The 25,265-nt window shown below is 41.4% G+C and overlaps 3 protein-coding genes across 4 annotated transcripts; 2 read left to right on the forward strand and 1 right to left on the reverse strand.

Moving 5' to 3' along the window:
* The first annotated feature begins 590 nt into the window (after positions 1-590).
* On the forward strand, positions 591-7,684 carry LOC308122855 (cyclic GMP-AMP synthase). 2 transcript variants are annotated; one of them, XM_080484982.1, is made up of 9 exons: positions 591-659; positions 1,854-1,983; positions 2,122-2,351; positions 2,979-3,201; positions 3,419-3,549; positions 4,973-5,129; positions 5,274-5,373; positions 5,936-6,058; positions 6,464-7,684. In XM_080484982.1, exons 2-9 carry the CDS (start codon positions 1,881-1,883, stop codon positions 6,915-6,917), a joined length of 1,521 nt encoding a protein of 506 aa, XP_080341108.1. In that variant the 5' UTR covers positions 591-659; positions 1,854-1,880; the 3' UTR covers positions 6,918-7,684. The 2 variants fall into 2 exon arrangements, 1 of the variants encoding a protein (XP_080341108.1); XR_013936177.1 differs by lacking the exon at positions 5,274-5,373.
* Positions 7,685-8,045: 361 nt separating this feature from the next.
* Positions 8,046-11,875, forward strand: rpl11 (ribosomal protein L11). Its single transcript, XM_080484640.1, has 6 exons — positions 8,046-8,283; positions 8,966-9,116; positions 9,205-9,311; positions 9,759-9,890; positions 10,812-10,922; positions 11,794-11,875. The coding sequence occupies exons 1-6, from the start codon at positions 8,278-8,280 to the stop codon at positions 11,821-11,823; spliced, it is 537 nt and encodes a 178-aa protein (XP_080340766.1). The 5' UTR covers positions 8,046-8,277; the 3' UTR covers positions 11,824-11,875.
* Positions 11,876-12,309: 434 nt separating this feature from the next.
* klhl43 (kelch-like family member 43) lies at positions 12,310-24,175 on the reverse strand. The gene is made up of 8 exons (XM_080484639.1): positions 23,927-24,175; positions 18,874-19,021; positions 18,471-18,791; positions 18,185-18,333; positions 16,984-17,330; positions 15,681-15,980; positions 15,329-15,504; positions 12,310-15,149 (listed from the first exon to the last, which is right to left on the reverse strand). The coding sequence occupies exons 3-8, from the start codon at positions 18,782-18,784 to the stop codon at positions 14,354-14,356; spliced, it is 2,082 nt and encodes a 693-aa protein (XP_080340765.1). The 5' UTR covers positions 18,785-18,791; positions 18,874-19,021; positions 23,927-24,175; the 3' UTR covers positions 12,310-14,353.
* Between the last annotated feature and the right edge of the window lie 1,090 nt (positions 24,176-25,265).

The following is a 25,265-nucleotide window of genomic DNA, read 5'->3' on the forward strand; positions in this document are numbered from 1 at the left end:
AAAATGTCCCTCAATTTCCCCCATTTCTTTAATGTCATTAATGATTATCAATGTAGATATACAATCTTTCATACTAAAAATAAGAGGTTTGACTCACCAAAAGAAGCATTCATTTCAAATGGTGACTTAATGTCAGCTTCAATAGAAACGTTAAGGGTGCGATGCCTCCATCCTTCCGCGTTTTTTGTCTTTGTTTTCAGCTGTGTGATTAAAGGTGGTGTGACGCTCAGCAAAGTCATGCAAAGTATACCATCTGCTGTTGACTATTTAGAGGTGTGGCTTCTAGGACATACTGTTTAAAAATGCTCACGTTAATGCAAAAAAAAAAACTGTGGGAACAAACATTTAAGAGAGACCTTTTACTGTCCTCAAGGGACACAAACAACTTTGAGCTGTTATTAGTGTCCTTCAGTTAATTCTGTGTGTCTTCTGTGATTCTGAATCCTTATGGGGCCGGTTGATGCCTCACTATGACTTTTGTTTCGTGCCTCTCAAGATGCTTCAAGGTTGGGTGAACGGAATTCTTCAGCGGAAATAAAACAATCAAGTAGGATCAGGCCAGAGAAAAACGTTTCAGGGTAAATGAAAGTGAAAGTGGAAAACAGGTAACAGGCAGAGTCAGGAAGGACAACAGCAGAAAGGCAGGGGACGCTTCTCGGGTGAGTTGAATCCATTTTGACTTGATCATCTTTAAACATCTAGTATTAAAAACCTGCTTTCTCACTACGGAGGTTTCGTTTGATTTGATCCGTTTGGACGGTGATGATGACTTTAAACATGACATGTCATAAAGTTGTTTATTAAATCCCCGACTTGTTTAGATCATTCCTAACATTGCTTCATTAATTCGGCTTTTTATTTGCAATATCAACAGCAGCAACCTCTTAAATTGTCCTTAAATAAATGTATGCCCGATACGTCACTCCACCAAACTTAATTATAAAGCAAGGACGCATACGTCATCATTAATAGGAAGATGACAGTCATGGTATATGTTCAGTATAATATAAACATTTCATCAGAGTCACGAGTCTGGATACAAAGCTTTCAGTCTAATTGTCCATGCTTTTTCCACATATTTTGTCAAGCAAAAAATGTAATTTCTAAATAATCTGTGATAGTTTCTTCCTGCTCTCACTGTCGAGATCAGCGCAAATTATTTGCCTGAGATGAGAAAGAGATAATTATGCCCCTTATATAGGCTTTGAGAGTGTCCCGTAATATAACTGTGGGAGTTTTATCATTTTTATTAGTTTCACAATATGGTGTTGATAATGTATGATATTTTCTATAAATTCAGTAGGCCTTTGTAGGTAGTAATATGCAAATCCAGTTTCTGCCTCCATATTCAACTTAATTTCCGACAGTCACAGTAAAGTTTCAAAGTGTGTTAAACAATCAACAACGATGTCACAGCATCAGTAAAAAAACTGAAATATAAAATGTTTGTACATCATCTGGTTGGATTCCCTGCAGTGTGACACTCTATTGTGCCCTCTTTTACATTTAACAATATTTAATTATGTTAAGAGTAGTACAACTTCACAGACAAATCACATTGGGACATATTCGAAAGGGAAAGTGTCTGATATAATATGAAATGATGCTACTGTGACATGTTTCAATCATGAACAATTTGAATGATTAAAATGTCTGAATCTAAAAATGTACATCCTGCACATCCACAATAGAAATGCAAACATCGTCCTGAAAACTTTTTTGTAACAATCTAAATATGCAAGGTATATTTGCGTTGATTGATCCTGATCTGACCGTGTTAAGATTTAATGTGTTTTTGTTTTGGTGTCGTCAAATTGTCATTTTCTTTTCCCAAATGGTTGGTGCTTTTTAAGCTGTTTTAATTGAGTCCAACTGGAGCGATGCAGAAAAATGGGGACAGCGATGAAAAGAAGAGTTCTAGCATTCCACCAGCAAGACGAATGCAGAGAACTCAGCAGGAACAGTCAAGTGACGCCACAACAGGTTGCTTTTTCTCTGAAATTACTACTGCTTTGCATTATTGGTTTGAAATGATTTCTGGGTTTTTTTGGAATGAAAAATGAAAAATGGCAACACGTTCTCAAAGCAGGCGTCAGGGTTCTGATCATCTCCACTTTGCAGAGGAATCTGTGGCCGCTGAGCAGCTGGTCCGCGGCTCCCCAGAACTCGCCCAACGGATCAAACTAGCTGCCAACGACCTGAAGATCCGGCAAACAGATCGCTGCTGGGCTGCAGAGGTGGTCAACGATTTCCAGGAAAACCTTTTGAAGTTCCTGAGGAGCAGCACCGATCAACCCGTCTTCCAGTCGGCAGAGTTCCTCAACACTGGCAGCTATTTCGAGAAAGTTAAGGTGGGGAGTTTACGGTTTCTACACTTCCTGTACTCACTTCATCCAAATTAGGATCACAGGAAGCTTAAACCAATATCAGGTGAATATGGGCAAAACACAGGCTGCACCCTGGACAGTCGATCCCTGGGCAAACACAATACACTTACACCTGTGGGCCAATTTAGAGTTTACAGTTAAACTAAAAAAATATGTATTCGAAAACCCAGACACCCACATGGAGAACATTTAAACTGCAAAGAGAAAGCCTGCAAATGAACTTGTAAACTCATAGAAATAACATGTGGCTCCTGGAATCAAACAGGATCTTTGCACAGTGAGAGACGAGTGTTCAAAAATAAATTCTTGGTATCATTTGTCAGAACTGCCATAAAGAATGGCCACTGATATTTAAACTTCAATGATTTATTGGTTGTATACTTCAGTACGAATGGCACTGTCCCCCGGTGGGAGACCGTCAGTCCCACAAATACAGAAGCAACAAAGAAAATCTTTACTTTTGTAGAATAGAAGGAGAAAACAAAGTGCAACTGAAGAGTGATTACATCGGAGTGCTAACGACACATCACAGGGAAGTCATGCTCCAATTCCCTGTCAAAATCTGACTTCATTATACTTGATTTTCCACAGATCAACAGCGCTGATGAGTTCGATATGATGCTGAAGCTTCACGTGACGACACGCTTCAGCCTGACGCCGCTTGATGATGGACTCTTCTACCGCATCGACCTCATCCACGCGTCTCGGAGACCCATACAGGCTTTTGTTTTGGAGAACGAGCGCACCTTGTCGTCAAGCAAGGTCCTGGGCGAGATGTTTCGACTGGTCCGCAAGTTCCTCAAGACCTACAAAGGTTTCTGCTTCGTGCTTTGAGAGCAGGATATTATGCTTAAAATCAAACTAAAGTCGTGGTGAGCCAGCAGAGGAAGTAACGGCAGCATGTCCGCTGAAAACTGAGCCTGTTTGAATGTCCTTGTCCTTGTCAGCTGTCTCTCAGACTGGAGCTGCGACTGTTTGTGGTTATGATGGACAGTCAAAGCTTTCAGTGTTTGACTTTTCCTTGTTCGCAGTGCCGGATGCTTGCTGTCACTGGAAGGTGAACAGGAAGAGTCCGTACTCTCCGGCCGTCACTTTGTCCTTGTGCAGAACTGAGAACGACAGTGGTGAGCTGATCTCCCTGGACTTGGTTCCTGCGCTTGAGGTAAACATTCGATCTGTCAGGCTAAAAGCACAAGTAATCGGTAAATTTGAACTAAAACTTCTTGCTTCTTGGGCTCGACATTTTCTGCAGTGTTAAGCGTATTGTTACCTTCATATGTATAGTATGATTTTCAATTTTGCAATATTGCAATAAGGTAGCTAGTTTTCCTAAAATACATTGACAATATCAGCTGTGCAATTTTGGGCTTCAGTGTGTATGTGTGTGTATTTTTGTGTGTGTGTCTCTAATATTTCCCAAACTGCAGTTTATAGTTGCATAATGCATCGTACATGTGACAATGTAAGATCAGATCAGAGACTCTGGGATTAGTTCAAGATCCAACAAAGATTCAACATTATTGGAAAGGTGGAAAAGACTAAATGAAAAGGGCAAGCGAAATCACAAATCCAACAACCCACACTCAAAATACTCCAATTAATTTAAACTAAACCAAAAACAATCGGTGAGGGAGTATATCAGTGGCATGAGTGCCTGATTAGTAATGAAATGCTGACGGGGTGAGACAGAGGAAGTGAAGCATAAGCTCATGTGTCAGAGTAAAACAGTAAAAGAGGACCAGAACAGATAATTGTCACAATGTGAGGCTGTCCAAAGGTCCTGTTCAGACCCTGTAGAAAGCTTCATTTGGCCCACAGGCCACATGTTTTCACACCGACGCTCTAAAGCACACGTGTCGAACTCCAGGCCTCGAGGGCCGCAGCCCTGCACATTTTGCATGTCTCCCAGCTTCAACACAGCTGATTGCAATGAGCAGCTCGTTATCTGGCTTTGTGCTGAATGTGATGATGAACCATCAGGACATTCAGGGGAGGGAGACATTGAAAACGTGCAGGGCTGCGGCCCACGAGGATCTGAGTTTGACACCCCTGCTCTAAAGGTTCATAAACTGTGGTGGTACACGAGCTCCCTCTAGTGGTCTGTGGAGGTAAATGAAATCAGTCTACAAATGCCCAAAATGGTACCGAACTTTTCATATCTGAGGTCAACATTTTGTCAGGTGGTTCACGCTGTAAAAAGTTCAAAACCGGATTCACGAGCACATAGATAAATCTTTAAATAATCTACCAATGGAGATTATATGGATTATCTGCGAAATCAGTTTTTCAAGAAATACACTATCAGGTTATATAGTTACAATGCAGTATTCCATAAAACAGTGTAGTGAGAAATTCCGCATACACTCTTGGTGTTTGGTTTCAAATAGAATTTACAGACACAAAAATGTCACTATAAAGTTTTAATAAACAACCCTTAAAACAGCGAATAAATCACAAAGACACTCTACTCTCATCAGACCTAAGCCTCTGGTGCGGCAACAATTTGGGCAGAAAACCTTGGAGTAGTAACGTTGGTTCCTATCAACCTTGTGTGATGTAACATTTATCCTTGTGTCTGTTTACAGGTTCAGAATTGGCCGAATGCTGTCCGCAGCGGTCCAAATGTGGAAAACTGGCTGGGCAAGAAGGCTCGCCAAGAGATCCGAAGTTTTCCCTGTTACTATGTGCCAAAGAGGCGCAAAGTACGAAACCTCAGTGAGGAAGACAAAAGCAGTGCCAAAGGTAAAATCAGTTTCTTCTATATACCTCAACTTGACTTTAATCCCCTGGTTGATGACCAAAACATGTTAGAGGTTGGTAGTTCTGATTGTAAACTTGTAAGCATTGCACATGTCACCTTCGGTTTGTTTTGTTGTTCCTCGTCAGAAAGTTGGAGGATCTCTTTCTCTCACATTGAGAAGAAATTCATGATATCACATGGCAACAAGAAAACCTGCTGTGAGAGTAAATCCACCAAATGCTGCCGGTGAGACTCTGAACTGTTGGTTTCTCAAGTGTTTTGTTCACACTGGATTGAAGAACAACAATCCCCGGGTGTGATTGCTGCTTCGTTTCAGTCAATTTGAACGCAGTTATCCAAACTGAGTTTACTTGAAAAGGCGATCTTAGTCACCTTCCAATACTAATCAGCTTTTCATCAAACTTTCACAATAAGAGTGTGAGCCTGAATGCTGCACGGGCAAGAGAGATCCCATTTCAATACCTCTGTTACACTGTTCTGAAAATGTCTGATTCATTTTCTTTTCAAAATACAAAAGAAAAATAAAAATCACGCCTGGAATCATCTCAACTGGATTTGTCTTGCTGTTGTGTCGTCACTTTGAAAATCACTAATTTAGACAGAATAAAATGTGATTGGTGGCACTGTTTCTGTCTGTTACTGATCATAGTTCTAAGCTTACACTTCACTGGGTATTTCTAATGAAGTTCTTAACACAGTTAACAACAGTATTGTGAGTATCGTCAAAAGAAGCCATTTCCCAAAAGACCTTGTTAATTTTTTTTCCATTTACTTTCTTAACATACAGGAAGCAGTGCCTGATGCTGCTGAAATCTTTGATTGAAGGGTTGAAACTACGTTTTCCCAAAGAGCTGGAAGCTCTCTGCTCGTACCATGGAAAGACAGCCTTCTTCCACACCCTGGCGTCCAGGTACTCTCTAAACTCCCGGCTACATGGTGAAGAATTACAGCAGATATACACGTCGTAGGTACTCTAAGGATTTTAGGCTAAGACCAATCTCATACTGAAAAGTTTCAGGTTGTTCCAATTGTGGATGCATTCCTGATTTCAGTTCAGGGGCCGCGTCAAGCTCAAACGTCATCATAATGAAGCCTGCATATTTTCTGTTGTTTAGGTGCAAAGAAGTACGAGTATATTTCCAGAGATTGGAAGAGATTCCAATTATTTATTGTATATGCTGAACGTGTGTCAAAGTGACGGCTAAACTTGAAGCATTTAATATTTCCCCTCCAATCATTCAGTGAGAATCAAATGATAAAAAAAAAACCTAACTTTTGTCTTGTCTGTTATCTATATCTGTACCTTCTTCACCAGATACAACGACTCCCAGTGGGCTTGTCAGAACCTCCCCATATGCTTCATTCACCTCGTTGATGCTCTCGAAGATCATGCACGCCAAGGTGTCCTCCCTCACTTCTTCGTCCCTGAATGCAACCTTTTCTCCCCGGCTGTATTCCCCCGCAAGGCGCTGGCATTCCTCGTAGGTGCCCTGAAGGAGCAGAAGAAAGAAGGCCTGCCCCTGCTGAAGCCTCCGGCTCCAGCCCCGGCTCCAGCCCCGGCTCCTGCCCCGGCTCCAGCCCCGGCTCCAGCCCCGGCTCTACAGCCAGAGGAGGTTTCAACAGAGACTTTTCTTGAGCTGGCAACTGCAAAATCCTCCTCACCAAGTTGGTTTCACTCTGTGGATTTTGCTTTTATCGCAAAGATAATGTCAGTGCTAATGTTGGTTTTGTCTGGGTTTTTTATGTCCTGTATCTTTCAGGGGAGATGAAGGCAGACACTGAATGCATAGAATTTGCCCAAAACAAAGAAAACAAAAAGCATTTTCTTATATTCGCTTTGATTAAACTTGCAGGTTAACTACATGAAGTGATGCCTGTGATTTTGCTCTGATTGTGAACATTTCATGTTCAGCAAGGTTTTATCAGTATATACAGCTAATTTGTGATTAAGTAATTCATTGTTAATTGTGGGTTTCATCACAGTAAAGGGTGTTTAGAAAATATTATCTTTTGTCTAATAAATATAGTTGCATGTATTGCTTTAAAGTAGTGTTTTCTCATTCAGGTCAGTTGACACCTGGACATATGGAGGCTTTATATAGATTTGAACACATTCTGTGTGACTTTGTAATTTATTTATTTTTAATTTATCTTCATGATCATTATGTTTCACTTTGATGTTGATCTCTCCTGGTTCTATGAAAGAAAAGTTTTCTGTTAATTCTGGGTATTTTTGCTATTTTGCTTTTTATTATTTTAGTTTATCTCCTATTTAACTTATGGGCCACATTTCATTTATTTATTGTAATTATTTTGATGTACATTTTACCATTTTCACCTTTTACCTTGGTTTTTTTCATGTCTCATTCTTGGATAACATTTCATTAATTTGTCGTATCTGTAATCCCGAACTATTTTGGTCACTGGATCTGTGACCTGATGACCAGTTTGATCTTCTGACAAAGGGCAAAATTCTATATTTCTCTAAGCTCTATTTGATAATGTATGCATCATTCAACTGGAAAAATAAATCTTTAATAAAAAAATGTTGTTTTTTTATCAGGGTGTAAGAGGAGTGTGACTGCTGCCTCATTGGAGTTAATTTGTGAACTTCGATATTGGTCCACTGCCAAACAGCTCTCAGGTGTTTTTTAAATTAAACTTTTGACATTCTAATAATCAAACTTTCTATCAGAAGACTTATTTGGCTTAAACTTCCAAAAAGACTTGTTAGGCAAAGACACATATAATGTTAATGTTACTGAACTGTTGAAGGACAGCTTGTCCGAGCGCTCACTGCGTTCACTGATCTCATTGGTTAATGTGGATGTTAGTAAACGTCAGAAATCAGAGGTAGAGTTGGGCGTGTACTTTCAAGGCGACTAAAGCAATAAATCATACCAAAATTATGTGACAATTAGGAAATACTACGGATGGACTTTCACTAAATAGAGTAAACTAATAAACTAAAGCGACTCTGTGTTCCGTGAACCTGGTTGGAAATCACTGAGCAGTCGGCAATGCGGAACCTTCGATCTATCTCGTCGTTTCCTTGATCTTGCGTTTTCTGAACACAGCAGTATAAAAGGCTGTCGCCGGAAACGTCACGTCCTCTTCTAGTGATCCAACATGGCGGTGAGTAGCTTGTCACATCGTACGATGGCGATGAACTGTGAAGTTGCAGATAAAATCCACAATCATCGAAGTTATGTGGCCATCTAATAAACCACGTGTTACTCCGAGAGTTGTGCTCCACTTTGAACTATAGAAATAAAGTCGTATTTATGCAATAAACTTCACAAGACGAACTTATTGTAGATTTCCGGAGGATGCTAAAGGCTTAGCCCTGGCTTGTACAGCATTTGGGGGATAGTCACGTTTAAATTGCGTTGTTGATTGTGCGACTGTATGTAAACAAGATCAAGTTAGTCTGTTCTTAGTCTTGTCTGTGTCATTAGATGAGATCTTCACTTGTGTTCTAATAGTTAAACCTGATTACTGTAGCGGTGCTAGCGGGAGGTAGCAGGGTTATGTACGGACATGTCCTCCGGCCGGCATGTGTTTGGCTGCGATTGCTTAAAGATCCCTCTCTTGGCACATCAGAAGGCTGACATGAAAAAAGCATCGCCACAGAATAAACAGTTGACATCGATGTGTAGAGTTTGATTCCTTTAGCTTGTTAGCATTGGGTGGTTTCAGCATGCCAGCAGTGGTTGACCAGGTGTGGTGGCTCTTGAGCTAATCCAAGTGTTGTCAGGTTTCCGCTCCGCTTGATTGTACTGATTAAATGTTTGTTGTTTTTTTTTTCTCCCCACAGGAACAGGGCGAAAAGAAGGAGAATCCTATGCGAGAGCTCCGCATCCGCAAGCTCTGCCTGAACATCTGTGTGGGTGAAAGCGGTGACAGACTGACCAGAGCTGCCAAGGTGCTGGAGCAGCTCACAGGACAGACCCCCGTCTTTTCCAAAGGTTGGTGCTCGTGTTGTGTGTCTCCCGACGTGGACAGAGATTCAGGAGATGAGCCACTGAGTTGACGTCCTTCTGTCTTCCCTTGCAGCCCGCTACACTGTGAGATCCTTCGGTATCCGCAGGAATGAAAAGATTGCTGTCCACTGCACCGTCCGTGGAGCCAAAGCAGAGGAGATCCTGGAGAAAGGACTCAAGGTATAAACATGGATTGTTGGTGTGTGTGTGAAGTTGTTCACACATATTGTCGACATGGAAGTGTGTTGTATGTACTTGTATGTTTTGATTCTGAAAAGTGTATCTAATGGCATGTTAAAGTTTGAAGTAAGAGTGAAAGTACAATATCGCCTGGGGGCTTTAGTGTGAACAGTCAAAAGCGAACTCCAAATAGTGGCTGATTTAGTCAAAATGGTGTTAAAATCTCAATGCTGACTGTTGGTCTCAAATAAGGCACACTCTTAACTGTCCGCCTGCAGCAAAACATCGTCCAATCACAATATAGAGACTTTAAAAACCTGAAAAATTACTTTGCTTCTGATTTGATTTTGATTTCATGATATTTATTCGGCTCACATTTTAAATTAAAAACACCCCAAACATTTGTGGGAGGGTTTTAATGCACTTTTTGACCACGGCTGCCTCCAGGTGCGCGAGTATGAGTTGAGGAAGAACAACTTCTCCGACACTGGAAACTTCGGCTTCGGTATCCAGGAGCACATCGATCTGGGCATCAAGTACGACCCCAGCATTGGCATCTACGGACTGGACTTCTACGTGGTGAGGGACATCTTAGATGTGGTTGATGTCGATGCTGGATTTCAGTGGAGGCTGAACATCTTTGGGCTAAAGGACAGTGGTGGCCTATAGAGGTTAGAGATCAGGAGTTTGCAGGTGTTGTCACCACTGTGGGTCCCTGAGCAAGATCCTTGAACTCAATAAAGAATAAAATTAGTTTAAAACAAAATTAATTTAACTGTGGGTGGGTGGGTGGGTGGGTGGGGTGGGGTTATTGAGAAATTGATGTAAAAGTTCTGTGATTATATTGTTTATTGGTTGTATTTGAAAATAAAAAGACATTGTTCAAAAAAAAAAAAAAAAAAAAAAAATTAATTTACGTGGCTTGAAGTTTATAGTGTACGTCGTCACGGGGAATGAGAGGCTTAGTGTGAAATGACTTATATGAATGATGTCGTTTATATTTAAAGCCTTTCTTTCACACGGAACAGGAGCAATCATTCAATATCTCATAATGAATTAAGAGACGTGAACAACTGACAGCCTGATGGCCACCTGATATTGATTTCTTTTGCTGTAATTATGGGATTATTAATCTTGTTATACGCATCTGGTCCAGGTATTGGTTGAAATGATTCCAAATGACTGCATTGTGTTTTTCAAGATCAAACTATTAAATGCATGTACAATGATTAAAATTAGACATACTTGGTAAAATTGGAGTCAAACGCTCTTTAAGCTTTTAGAAATATGTAGTAATTGTGTAGTAATTATTTGGGGCTTTTGTTTTATTGTTTTTGTTTGATACATACCGCCTTGTAAGCAATTTAATTTTGTCTGAATTCTGTGTGATCACAGGTTTAAGACTCCCAAGTCGTTGTCTGGAATTTATTTTTTATGTTGACTTGAAATGTGTCTAAGCAGCTTTTTATTTATCTTATTTTTTAATACCCCTTCGTTTAGGTTCTGGGCAGACCCGGCTTCAGCATCGCTGACAAGAAGCGGAAAAGAGGCCGTATCGGTTTCAAGCACCGCATCCGCAAGGAGGAGGCCATGCGCTGGTTCCAGCAGAAAGTGAGTACAGAAGAAGGCCTTATGCAGCAGAACGGTCTGCCTGAGAGTTATTGGATTTTATTAAGGAGACAAGTGACTTCCTCCATCTCACTTTGGTGTGATTCTCTTTTTCAATGTGCAGTTATAGACACACTAGTTTCATATCGGCTTATCTCCACACCTTTCATGAAGCTGACATGTCAAAAATGTGCAAATTGGGAAATTATGGGGAATATTTCTAAAGACAACCTGGTTTCTCTTATATTCTATTTGTGAGATTTGGTGACACCACACTGGTCTATATATAGGACCACACTGATTGTATGACTATGCCACTATTACAAGGCTCACATTTGGCAAAAGGTTGTGAAGGACTTTTTTTTTTTTTTTTTTTAACTATCCAAAACATTGGAGATGCCGCTTTTTCAAATCACTGAACAGATTAACTAGGTCTATTATCTATAATCCGGCTTCTCATCCAAACAGGATGGTCACCAATCTGCTGGTTTTTGCCTGCAGCTGATGTTTGGTTCAGTTGGGCGTCTGCAGATCTTGAGAATAAGGCTGACGCGCTCGATGCAGCATTAGATGCTGAATATGACACAGACCCACACTTGTTGCAGGAAAAATAACCGAAATTCAGACCAAATATTAATTGGAACGAATCAGGACTTGTGATTTGTTTGTATTCCCACAGATGACTGAGGGGCTCGTTTATTTATTGAGTGTGGTTTCTAGATCATTATTGGCTTCAGTGGACAAATTACATTCTGTAGTTTTTTCAATTCAACTTTATTTATATAGCTCCAAATTCAGCACAGTCTTTTCTCGGTGCTTTTAACAAGAGAGAAACTCAACAAATCAACTCGATTTTGTCTCTTTTTCGTTTCAGTATGACGGCATCATTCTCCCCGGCAAGTAAAGGACCACCGTCTGATCTTGTTTGTAACAAAATAATAAAATGGGAAAAAACAGTTTTTGTGTTTTGTGGGTTATTTCAGCAGTTGATTGAGAAAACACTGAGCATTTCAGATAATTACAATTTTTAGCCTTTTCACTATCTTTACTGTGATTGTTCAAGGATAAAATGCTTATTTCTTCCAATTGAATTCATATTAAATACTGGTCTTTATTTTAGGTCATAACTGTTTAAGAGACGATGCTGAATGAAAAGCAAATGTTTAATTGTCAGAAATATTTAAATTCATGTTAAGCTTTGAGATTTTGAACTGGACAGAAGATTTATGTTAAATTTGAAAGTGCTCCGGAGGACCAGATCTCATGAAGTCTCCCATTTAAAAAATTAAAAAATAGCCTAATGAATGTCACACTTGAACAGGCCCTGTTCGTGTGTTAATTCCTGCAAACAGAAACAGCAGGTCTGAATATAGTTTTTCTAGAATGTCAGTGAACGGCTCGTTTTGATCAGATTGCCTTTATTCAGTGAAACTCCACAGAAACCACCAAATACAGAAAATCAGCAAACGGAAACAATTTTCTTCCATATTTTGAGATGAACAACTCAAATGTACCAAAGTTGTAGTGATGGGAAAACGATTTTTCCATGTTTATCTTTAGCGTGACGGCGCACCCAATAATGTTTAATAGCTGTTTTCTTTAATCGTGACTAAACAATTTGTCTGTTTCGGTCTCATTCACGTTTCTTGAGGTGATTTCAGTAACAACCTTATTTTTAGTGTTTGTTTTAGTTTTGCACTTAATTATAGCTTGTTTTATCTTAAAGTAGAGTGGAAAGTAGTTTTTCTGTTTGGTCAGGAACTCTTCCAAAGTTTTCCGCAGCTCGTTTCACCTGCAGGAGTCTCACTGGTTGTTTGTTCCAATAAGTTGGACTGAAGAGCTGCAGCATCTTATTTTACCTTCTTTATTTCTTGAATTTAGTTTTACATTTTTCACCTTTTTTTTTCATTTTCATCACATCTTGGGGAAAATCTGTACACTGTTGAAGCCAATGTGTGTATGTTTAATTATTCCCTCCATGCTGTTTCCTTTACAAAGTATTTTGAAGCTCCTTTTCTTTTTTCTTTTTTCATATTTAATCTACACTACTCATACAGACAAAACTTCATTGTATACGGCCTGCCTGCTTCTGATGAGAGATGTGACAACTTTTAAAAAATACTTGTTTTTTACCGTTTTGTCTTGTTAAAAAAAAGTAAAGTAGTCGGCTGCAAAGAAATGTACTTGAAATAAGTTTTCCTGAGCCCAGCTAATGTTAAAAAAAACAAAAAAAAACTCTTGAACAAGTAATCCAACTGCCTGAAAAGACTCTTTGATTCCACAAGATGCAAAATAAATACAATTATATGTTTAGAAATTTTAAGATTGTAGTAGTAATGGTAAATTGAGATTAAGGTAGTTTCATGTATATCTTTTTTTTTTTTTTATCTATGAAACCTTAATAGGACTTAATTTGACTTTCTTTTTTTTCCCTCATCTTCCATTTTGTGACCTCGGCTTGTCCTAAATAAGAACTCAGATTTGTACCTAAACCTTTGTATTTGAGTCCCCCGAGTGGTGAAGTTTTGACTTTGGCGATCAAGGTTGAAATCTCTTGGGTTTTTTTAGGCAGCAAGGTTACGAATCATTTCAAGTGGAACCAGCTTGATCCAACATGCACTTCTGCCGTCATTCACACACACATTCATGCTTTTTTTTTTTTTTTTTTTTCTGTTTTATGTCAACACACTGCTCTTTGTGTCCTGTGGATCCACAGTGACGATACACCACCTCTGACTCAGATCGTTATCCGTGTTCCCGTCTTCCTATCCTTCATCATCCACCTGTAGACGTCTTCTTCCTCCATCTGCTTCCTTCTCCTTTTCGTCCACCTTTTCCTCTGTTTTGTCTTCACTCAGCCTGAAACCACCATTTTGGACCATGCAAGTTCTCTTTTCTTCAATGCAAAACCAGCACTGATGTGTGTGTTTTTGTGGTTTTGTTGCTTATTGTGTCTTAACTAAACCTCAGAATAATGGATTTTTTCTGTGTTAATTGTCAAAGTAGAGGATGCTATTCAATGGAAAATATGTGGAATACAATTCCTCACAAATGCATTATCTCTTAGGAATAATATTCAGCGTTTACCTACAGTAAAAACAGCAGGACGTTTTTCTGTTCAACAGCCTCACTCCCTCATTACATCTCCATTAATGGATTTTTATATTTGTTCTGACAACCTAAAAATTAAACTTTCTGTCAAAATTTGGCCAATATCTTTTTGCTTTGCACCACCTCCAGTATTGCTGAGCATCTAAAATACAATTTATTTACTTTGGTCTTTTTATATATATTTCATTTGAATACTAAAGTTCATAGAATTATTGAAGTTACTTTATCTAGATAAATGCAAACAGAAAAGTTATCAGACATGATCCAGATGTTGTGCTGAGGTTAAACCGCCTGTCCTCTCCCCTGGTTTCTCCTCTCCTGGTTTATGCAGTGGTGGCTTGCGTTGGAGCCATGCTGCTCTCTCTGCTCCGGTTCTTCCCGGCCTGCAGCTCCTCGTTGCCCGGGGTGTTGCGGTGCTGCTGCCGGCGCGGTGCATGCCGGGGCGGCAGGGTCAAGGTGCAGCAGGAGACTCCCACCGTGGGCTCGGGCAGATCCTCGGCCTGGGACCAGCTGTCCGTGGCCGGGTCGTACCTCTGCACAGCCGCCTTGTAGCGTTTCTCCGCCTCATTCCAGCCTCCCAGCAGGTACAGCTTTTCGGCCAAGGGGGACAGACCGGCAGTGCTCACCCCGAGGGGGAGTGGGGCAGCTCGGCTCCACGCCCCGCTCTCTGGGGAGAAGACCTCCACAGAGAGCACATCCACCCGCTCTCCACCAGGCCCCAGCTGGCTCCCTCCCACCACGTACACCTTGGCTCCCAGGGTGGCAGAGCAGTGCCAGCCACGGGGGGTGTCCATGGGGGCTTTCTCAGTCCAGGTGTCGGTCCCCACATTGTAGCAGGCCACCGAGCGGGAGTAGGCACAGTTGATGTAGCCGCCGGTCACCAGGATGTCTCCAGAGGGCAGGGTGGTGCTGGAGTGGCAGCAGCGGGGCACTTCCATTGGAGCGCGCATCTGCCAGGTGTTGGAGGAGGGCAGGTAGCTCTCGGTGGTGGCCAGCAGACCCTCGACATTGCGCCCACCAACAGCAAACAAGCGGCCGCCGCTGGCGGCCAGCGAGAAGTGAGTGCGACGCTGACGCATGCTGGCCAGGTGGAGCCAGGTGTTAAAGCGAGGGTCATATCTGATGGAGGTGGAGAGACAAGAACTTAGTGTTAATAATTGATGAATTACAATAAAGAGGCCCACCCCATTGAGTTGTTTATCAATCTGTTGAGTCTAAATAGTCTGGGTATTCAAGTTAGCCGATGAGCCTAACCCAAATGGGAAAAAGGCCTTAAGAAGACCTTCTCATCCTCTCACCTGCTCAGGGTGCTCACAGCATGTTTGGCCTGGTTTCGTGCATCATTCTGATCCTCTCCTCCCGCCACGTAAAGGAATCCGTCCATCACGGCCACACACTGGTTGAAGCTCTTGGCGGGCAGCTGGGTCAGGTGGCGCCAGGAGGCTGCTCCATCACGGGGGTCTCTCCAAAGCACCTGGACATCAGCATCAAAACTCAGTCACATATGTTCTTTGGTATGTTTGAGTACATGGAGTCCACACACATACCTTTAGTTGTATTAAGAGTTGTATACTGTGTTGATATAAAATGTTATACCCCTAACCACACCAGGGTTTGAATCCCTACCCCCTACCCACACCTCAGACTGACCTCCCGGCTCAGAGCCCTCTCGGTAAGCGATGGACGGCCTCCGACCGTGAGGAGAGTCTGCTGCCCGGCGCGGACGTGCGTCCGGCGGGACTGCAGGGTGTTCTGCTGGTAGGGCAGCAGGTGGTAGTTCATGGCGTCCACCAGAAGGCGGTGGCATTGTGGATCCAGCATCATGCGGGGCACCGGTTGGATCTGGCTCACCAACTCACTGGCTGGGATGGTCTCGAAGCGAACATGGGACAGAAGCTCAGCGGCGTGAGCCTGACGAGAGGACTCAAAGTCAAGCCACTTTATGGCGAGCTGGAGAAACAGAGGAGTTAAAAAAAATCAGACAGGACAATAAAAATTCAGTATGAAATCCTCTCTGTCACAGTGAACCTCACATTATGGGTTTGATGTTGAAGTTCCTCTGCTGGCAACAAGGACGGTTAGTTTTCACTGAAATAACTGACTGTGGATTTCTGGGTGACAGTATGTCTGATCATCTTTTGGGACGCACAGTGGTGTTCAGTACGATATGTCACTGAGCTGGTGCCATTTAACCGAACTGGTTAGAGAAATTCTTCAGTTTCTTGTCCATACAGCTATATTTTTTAGCTTTTCATGAATAACCGCCACTGCCCCCTTTTGAAATAAAAAAAATGGCCTGACATTTTAAATAGAATAACATTACTCACTGAAGCAGTGTTGGTGTGTTTGAATGGTGTATATTATTGCATCCTGCCTTTATTTGCATTTTACAAATTGCCCCAACGTTTTGGGAATTGAGGTCATAATATGAGTTGCCGCAAAGTGAAATTTTCAAAAATGACTTCTCAGCTGTTTTTAAAATGTATTTTTGACCCCGCAGGGTGCTGTCCTACTTCCCCAGAGCGGCTGAGTTATTTACAGGCACACATATGGATCCTTCTACATTTAATCCTATACTGGATTTCAATATTAACATGAAGACTTCCTTCATGTATACAGTGTGAGCTATAATGAGTGAGTGCTGTATGATTTGTGCTTCTGTGTCGGACTCTGAGCAGCTGGTCTATGTTTTTTTGGGGTCTGGATGAAAATAGAAGGAAGTCCCAGAGGGTCGACGAGTTAATACGGGAAGTGTCAACAGTTGCCTCCTAGAAGACCTGGCATTTCTTCTCAGTTAGGACTCGAGAAGAGGGTATTATTATCTCACTTATTCATGGAATCGAAGGTTTAGATTTAAATTTGGACTCAAATCTCCATGAGAAGTTCAGTCACACCGTTCTCTGAAATTTAGCTAATAGATTTCAAGATTTTGCCGTGTTATGTGAGCTCTGACCTGGAAAGCAGTGAACTCTGAAGGCAACATCAGTGAGTCGTCCTGCAGGAAGGCTGAAATCTGCTCCAGGGTCAGTTGGGTGAACAGCGGCGTCTCAGAGAACTGCACAAAGTTCTCCAGGACGAACCGGCGAGCTGCATCACACACGGGCACCAGGCTGTAGGCGGCCGCGATGTTCCAGACGTAAACGCAGGTGTGCACGTTGAGCTCCGCCAGTAGGAAGTCCACGCACATCTTGAGGAGCTGCGGGATCTGCAGGGTGGCAGCAGCAGAGACAGTGCAGCTGATAGTGTAGAGGGACATGTGGACACGTCCCAGATAGGCGAAGGTGATGACATTGGCCAGTCCTGCAGACAGAACAACAACATTTGACTGAACTGTCATCAGGAAAGAGTCTTTACATTTACAAAGATCTATATAAACACGCAGAGAAGAGTAGTTGGACTTGTTGTCCATCCCTTGTCCTTTATGACCCTCAGTAGGAATAAAACATTTGCAATGCATTCTATTCATCTAGCTTCTTAACGTCGTATGGCAACGCAGCCGATTCCAGATCCGTCAACAGTCTCTGAGAGCAAATACAGTCAGAGACAATCACATTCACAGCTACAGGCGATAGAGTCACCACTTAACCACAAACGCATCTTTTTGAACAGACCAAACTGCAGTACCTGGAGAAAAGTCACACACACATGAAAACGTTCAAACAGAAATGAATCCAATCCTACCCTGCCAACCGATCCACTCCCACAGGGCCCCTGGAATTGTTTCATTGATTTACTTTTCTGTTTTCTATATTTTTTTACTTTGTTATTCCAATATTTCTTCTGGTGAAAAAGAAAAATGCGGAAAGGGCTTTGTGAATGCTTTACAAATGACCGAAAACACGTTTGGAGATTATGTTTGTTTGTTTATTAAAGATATTGGACGTCTGCGGTTAGTAACCTGTTTCTCAAAACCAAGCTGGGAAAAGGTAAACAATTTTTTTGCTCTAATGTTTCCTTCTCGTAGATTATTTATGTTAACATTTTTACCAGCTGTCTGTTTCTAATTATTCTACCGCTTTAAATTCAATTTGAATTGAAATTATAAGAGGGATATTTGGAGCAAAACCAAGACAGAGTTTCATTTTCTTAGTAATACTAAAAACATACTATTGCAATGTATCCATGACTTTTAACTTAAAAAGAAATGAGCATACCCAGAGGTGATAGAGAAGGGAGCTCCAGGCGCTTCATGCCAGGATCTTTGGCCAGAATCTCTCTGAAGTACTGACTGACTGAGGAGATAACCAGTTTGTGGACGTCAAAAGCCTTTGTCTTACAGGCGAGCTCCAGATCAGTCAGGAATCTGTGGGAGAAACGGCAATAAAGCTCACAATGATTATCTCTGTAAAGGTGGGGTGGGGGTCATCCTCTAACACTGCCAGATGTTCTTCTATAGTGCGAGCAGTGATGTATGATACATCAGTGGGTTTCAGGACTGACTTTTCCTGGCGCATCTTGCTGAGCTCCTCCAGCAGTGCGTTGCCATGCAGGGGTCGTGTGAGCTCACTGCCCAGGCCGAGGCCGCGCTCCCCGGGCTTGATGACAGGCGGGGGCAGGGGCAGGTTGAGGCTGTTCAGCTGGGCGATGTCCAGCGCAGCCATCTGCTCGATCTTCTTCACTCCACTCTCCACAACCACCACGCCGTCGCCACGGCTCTCCACCTTCCGATCGGAGGAGACGGTTTCCATGGCGACCTGGGAAATGGTTTCCACGGCAGGCTTCTTCTGACGCGGTGCCTTCTTCTTTGGAGCCATTGAATGACTGAGGATGACGATTAAATGATTTACTTCAACTGATCAGCTTTGCCGTTCACTTTCTGAGTTTCCAACAGTGAATGACTTACCTTCACAAGAACAGAACAACAGCCTTTTTTTATTCTTTTTTTTTGGAGTCTTCAACACCAGAACAACTCAGTGAGCTGACTTTAGATCAATGTGTGAAAATAGTTTGGGATTTCCTTTGAGGTTTCACTTCAACACAGCACACAGCACCTGGAGGAAGAGGGGAAAACAAAGCGATGTCATTGTCTTAAGGCTTCCAGTTCAAATGTGCCACTACCTTTGATTTCCAGTTTTACAAAAGATAAAATGTTGTTTGTCCCTGAACTGTCTGGAATAGATGCTCTTTCTGTCCCAAAAAAGATTCATCAAGACTCCTGAATATCTGTTCTTTTATCTAAATATGAATGTGTTTTTACTGTACAAATTTTTTGCCCTCAGAAATGCAGAGTGAACTATATAAGAATATTTCTGGTGTGAAGCAATGTCCCTGTTTGTGAATGATTTGCTTCTGTATTGATTCAAAACCAAAAACAGAAAACTGTTTCTACTCTTACTTGAAGTGTCTTCATTTATTGGACGGTGTGCCCTTGATCAACAAGAGTCCACAAGTCACCACATTTCAGTTTCAGTTTTGTCTCCCTTCCATCAGATGAACATTACTGTGAAAATCTCTGAGACAACAAAACGCAACACACACCGGCTGAGTCACAACCTTTCCTAAATCCAACCGAGGATCATAACAGGACAAACAGTGTGTCTGCTTAGTGGCTGTGGATGACAGCTGCAAGTGTCCTTTGCGAGGTAGTTAGGCTTAGCTCAGGGTCAGGTTTGAGGTTTATAGCAGCAGTCAGTGCTGGACTTTACCAACAGAACAACTGGACAGTCATTATTAATGCTCGCAATGAGCCCATTTCTGCAAACTGCAGCGGATCAGTCCAGAGCGATGGGGAGCTACAAAGAGGGTTAAATGTTGTTTGGAATAAACAAATGTTACAGTGTGGAGGGGCGTCCTGTAGATCACTAGGGCGCCATGAATAACTTTATACTATAACCATACCTCTTAAAATGTAAGTATTTGAAGGTTTGAATTAATGCTAATGTCTCTGAAACTTGAATCTCTCATTCATCACTGCTAATATGGCTGCTGCAACATTTGCTGTGAGCTTCTATTCTTGTCAAAAAAGCGGTACAGACAACTCAATAACAACTGTAGTGACGGTAGTAAACAATCATAGCCACAGATACACAGATGATTCAATGCTCTCCTTCCACAGCCCTGAAATAGCACATACTGGCTCACCAGCCAACGGGCTCCACACATGGCCCGACCCGGGAGTGGGGGGGGCGGAGGGTGGGGTGGGCTTGGGGGCAGGATAGTAGAGCAGCACCTGTTGTGTGTGTTATATGAAGAGGGGGGTATAGGCTACTCCGGATGTCGCAATCACAACTAAAACAGTGCAACCAATATGTAAAGCAGTCCAGACATTGAATGATGTAAGACTGCAGAAATAAGAAAAATTGTAGGATTGTGGATAATTTATTTTGTGAATGTGACCTTTTCCCGCCTCCCTGATGTCTAGATCAATATAAAACATGAGGAAACGGTGTTTACGTGTTTAGGGTTTGAGTGAGGTGGCGCTAGTGGAGATCGGACAAAATCCTATTAAACAACTTTTGAAAACCTTGTTGAGACACTTTCTTTCATGCCATGTCAGCCCTTTATTTCTCTTGGGTTTTCAGTTGAGTTAAACCAATATTTTCCATCCATCTCCTGCACCAGTTTATGGAAGCAGTGAGGGGCGGGGGCCGATCCCAACTGGCTCAGCGCGAAGGCAGGGTACAACCGGGACAGATCACCAGTCCAAGCCACACACACACACACACACTCACACACACACACACACACACACACACACACACACACACACACACACACACACACACACACACACACACACACACACACACACACACACACACACACATACAAGCAATTATATAGCAACAAGTTAACTTTGCTTTTTTAAACTTTTTTTATTTTATGTGTCTATTTATTGTACTTTCACAATAAAATATATGATTGTATGACTGTATTTTAATGCCTAAGGAGAATAAAACGAATTGTAGGAAGCCCTGTGGAGTGGTTTTCACTGAGAAAAGGCTCAAACCGCGCAATGACTGGACTTTGAACCTGATGATTTTGTAACTTGTCTTTACTACATCACACTCAGTTATAACACGTGTGTTTGAATGAAATAACATCACTCTTTCCTCAAGAGAGATCTCCAACAAACAAATTGCATATTTGCAAAACGAACACGTGCACTGATTTCACTCACACGTCTGCAGCATTAGCTCAAGTAAAGTGTGACATTTCAAACAAAACTTTGCAGCCCGGCAATTTGGTGGCGATAAAACGATCATTGCTCTGCTTGGATCAGCTGTCAGGAATAACTGGGCCCGAGGCTAGAGCCAGGATCGGCTGCTCCGTCATCCACCAGACTGGGAACCAGACCTCAGCCTCCTTCCTCTCATCATCATCATCATCATCACGAATGTACCTTCCTTCAGAGCAACTGTTAAAAACGTTATACAGCTACATGTGAATAATAGTCATTGAAAAATCTTCTTCATCTTTTGTATAACCAATTTTATGCTTATAAGAACTTCTGTCTACATGGTAGTAATGTTGTTTTCGAAGTATTTCCTTCAGTGGTCTTTTAGTACCCTGAGAGTTATGTTCTACTCGGGTTCAAGAAGAAGTTTCTTGGGTGGCATGGCTCAGTTGGTAGAGCGGTCATCTCCCAATTGGAAAGTTGCAGGTTCAATCCCCATCTCTGCCTACCTCCATGCCGAAGACACTGAACCCCAAACTGCTCCCATTGGAGCGCCTTGCATGGCTGCATCCTCCAATGGTGTGTGAACGTGAGTGTGAATGGGTGAATGTGATGAACCATCTAAAGCGCTTTGGTTTGCTCACACGGCGGAAAAGCACGATAAAAGTGAAGTACATTTACCATTTCTTTCTAATAGTGTGTGCGTGTGTGTGCGTGTGTGTGCGTGTGTGTAAGCAGCCGGGGGTTTAGTAGCAGTCTGACCAATCACTGATTAACACCAGAGTGACTGACATGTATTTAAACCATTGAGCGTAATTTGATGTGGAGACTTGTGGCCTTGTCGTCAGACCTGTGGTTATGGTTTGTTCTTGCGCCTTTCTTCAATTTGTTGAGACGAAGACAGCAATCTGTGTCTCTTTTTAACTCTTTCACGTCTCTTCTAATTTACAGTTTGAAAAGGAGAAATTTGGCTGAAAAGCTGCAGGTCAAGTTCAACTTTCTCCACTATTGGTATTTTTTAAAAGAACTATAATGTTTTTATCACTGTGGGCCTCTCTCAATCTAAAAAAAGGCAAGATTGTTGTAATGTGGTTTATTCCATTCCATTTCCATTTTATTGAGAGCCCCATTAGCTCCTGGCTTTTTGAAGGAGCTATTCTGCCTGCGGTCTCCTTCTTTTTCATTCTACATTTTATTACCAATATTACATACAAAGCCACATACTCACGCACAAGCACACAGGACAAACTCAATGTGAAACCAAATAAAACATATCTGTCAGAAGAACACATAAAACTAAAGGCACCACATAATAACAATGAGGGTCTAACTTGTTTTATTTAACTAACTTCCGTGCATTCAGTATTTTTCAACATTAATAACTAGGGATGTCCCGATCACACTTTCTTGCCCCCGATACGATCCCATTTTTCAGAATTGAGTATCGGCAGATACCGATACTTTCCCGATCCGATACTCACATTGCTATTGCAAAGATACTCGACAGTCTATTTTTGGAGCAACTAAGAAGTCTGAAGCTAAAAGCACTATTGGCAGAAGCTTTGTTTAGCTAGAAATTATTTTAAAACTCACAAATTGAATCAAAATTCTTCTCAGAATGACTGAAACATAAATGCTCTTAAGCTCCAATGTAACTTCTTTGTGTATTAAATTTCAGTTTAACTTAAAGCAGTATGAGAGGTTTGACCTGAATTGTCACAAAACATTTACAGTTCAATGTGACTTATAAACACTTAATTCCACATCAAAGTGGTAAAACCTGTTTGAAGTGACGTTTACCTGAAGAACAGAAAAAAGCTGAAGCAGATCAAAGTTTCAGTTCCTCCAACCAGAGGTCATCTCTGACCTTGGCTCAGGTGATTATCAACAAACAATGAACTGTCCTCTTTGTTTATCACAACAGTCCAGATCATTTCAAACCTCTACACAAACTAAGCTTCCTGTAAAAGCTTCATTACTTCATCTCACTTTAGCGAGCGATTAGCTACTAAAATGGACCCAAAGAGTAAGACTTTCACAAATTTGATCAAATATACTCAAACCATAACACGCTTGACATTAGAAGAACTATTCATCTGGACTGATGGCTTTCAAAACAGAACGGTTTTCAATTTGTGGGGTTCAAAAACGTAATCTGATAGTACGAAAAAAAACCAAAAGAATCTGTTGGGGGATTTTAAAAAGCCCTGCAGAGCAGAGAGAAACCAACAATAAAGGTCACCCATCGCATTTAACCCTGTAAACGCAGGACTCGGTGCAGAGTCATTGAAATCTGATTATTGGCAACAGAGCATAACTGCAAATGTCAATGAGCGTTGTTCTTTTTGTATGTATCCTGTATACACATTTAAACCCACAAAACACAGCAGCCTCTCCACTGCTATCAGCTGTGGCTGGATGCCTCCGTGTATCTCACCGGGGTATTTATAGGTGCTGAGCCACACACATTGTATTTGAGTTGGAGAGTGTCTGAGAAGAGACGGCTGTAAAGAGACAGACTGACACCCTCTGCAGTCCAGCAACTGGCAACCCATTCAATTGTTTCCTTTCAGCCTTTAAGTTTTGATGTTAGGACACATACTAGGTAGAAATATGATTTAACAGATGTGGTTTTTCTTTAACGTGGCATTGCTGTTCATGTTTTCAGGGTTTTCAATTGAGTTTTCTTCAGTCAAAGCGTGAGCAACTAAAGATTTTGATATGCACAAACTCTCAACTCTGATTAGTAAACAAGGTGCAAATAAATAAGGATTTTTACCTCTTTCTCCTATTCCTGCTGTTCTTTCCTTCCTTGGTTCTCTCAGTGGCTCTTTATATTCTCTCTTTAAACGTCCTTCTTATTTCTTTGTTAATGTTCTTTCGAGGTTCCTCTTTGCTTCGTCCTTAAGTCCTCTGTCCGTCCTGCTGTGCTGTGTGTGTGTGTGTGCGCGTGTGTGTGTGTGTGTGTGTTGTGTGCATGTGTGTGTGAGGGTTCATGTGTCAGTATCATGGCACCATCCAAATCTGTGACGTGCGATTTAGACGCCCCCCAAAACATCCAGCCTCCGGCTGACCCTCCTCTTTCATTTTCCACCTCCATTTCCAAATAGAGCCTCCTCTCCAAATAGCTCCTGCACCAGACCAGCTATATCTCATGTGTTCCTGCCTCTGCCCACTCCCTGGGGGCCTCAAGGTTTCAGGTTTTGGGCTTGAATTCTGTGTGTTCACTTTCTTTGATGCACATTTATGTGACTTTCTTCACTGATTAGTTTATGAAACTCTATCACACCATAATTTCAAAGATGACATTTGGAGACAGCTGTGCATCTGAAATGAAGAAAAAAATAAAATAAAATCAATACATACTAAAAACATATGATGAATTAACGACATTTCAGACCTACACTTTAGATATATTGTGGTTTTTGTTTTGTTTTTTTGCCAGTTTGAACAATGTCCCCTCTTTTTTTCCATGTTTTTATCCCCATTTTAATTATTATAGCAATTTTAGCTATTTATAGCCGCTGTGAATTTCCTAATGGTGAGAACAGCTTTAGCTATATTAGCAATTTCAACCTCTTTGAACAGTTTTCAGTAATTTCCCCATTTTAGCTGTTTTTCCTGTTTTGTTTTTCTTTGTTGGTGTTGTTTAGCAGTTTTGGTTATTTTATCCATTTTTAGCAATCCTGCTTTAACTGTTTGTCGTTTAAAGCCAGATTAGACTATTTTAAAAAATTGTGTGGTATGCACTTAAAACATTTACATAGAATTTTCTGAAAGTTTCACAGATTGTTTTAACTTTCAGGACAAAGAATTGGAATACGCAGGAACTTTTTCACAGAATAAAATGTATTCTGTTTGGCCTTCATTCAAATGGAGGAAATCTTTCTCCAGCCAGAACTTGACGTCTGTGATGCAGTCTGTTAGGGAACACCTGTAAATACGGCTCTTAATTACTCTTGTTTGTACCCAATTCTTAATGAAATACATAACATGAACAGAACACATACAATTTGATAAATATATGCTGCCTACAAATAAAGCTCAAGTTGTAAGTATTACATTTGCTTGAAAATATTTTACATATAGCCCTTATTATAATAAACTTGTATTTCAGT

Source organism: Lipophrys pholis (genome assembly GCF_963383615.2).
Source record: "Lipophrys pholis genome assembly, chromosome: 17".
Taxonomy (NCBI): Eukaryota; Metazoa; Chordata; class Actinopteri; order Blenniiformes; family Blenniidae; genus Lipophrys; species Lipophrys pholis.

Coding starts and splice junctions, on each gene's coding strand:
- LOC308122855 (XM_080484982.1), top strand. CDS start 1,881: ATGCAGAAAAATGGGGACAGCGATGAAAAGAAGAGTTCTAGCATTCCA. Junction 3,550..4,972: donor ACTTGGTTCCTGCGCTTGAG/GTAAACATTCGA, acceptor GTCTGTTTACAG/GTTCAGAATTGGCCGAATGC. Junction 5,374..5,935: donor AAATCCACCAAATGCTGCCG/GTGAGACTCTGA, acceptor CTTAACATACAG/GAAGCAGTGCCTGATGCTGC.
- rpl11 (XM_080484640.1), top strand. Junction 9,312..9,758: donor TCCTGGAGAAAGGACTCAAG/GTATAAACATGG, acceptor GGCTGCCTCCAG/GTGCGCGAGTATGAGTTGAG. Junction 10,923..11,793: donor TGCGCTGGTTCCAGCAGAAA/GTGAGTACAGAA, acceptor TTTTCGTTTCAG/TATGACGGCATCATTCTCCC.
- klhl43 (XM_080484639.1), bottom strand. CDS start 18,784: ATGGCTCCAAAGAAGAAGGCACCGCGTCAGAAGAAGCCTGCCGTGGAA. Junction 17,331..18,184: donor CCCTTCTCTATCACCTCTGG/GTATGCTCATTT, acceptor TTCTGTCTGCAG/GACTGGCCAATGTCATCACC. Junction 15,505..15,680: donor AGAGGGCTCTGAGCCGGGAG/GTCAGTCTGAGG, acceptor GCTGATGTCCAG/GTGCTTTGGAGAGACCCCCG.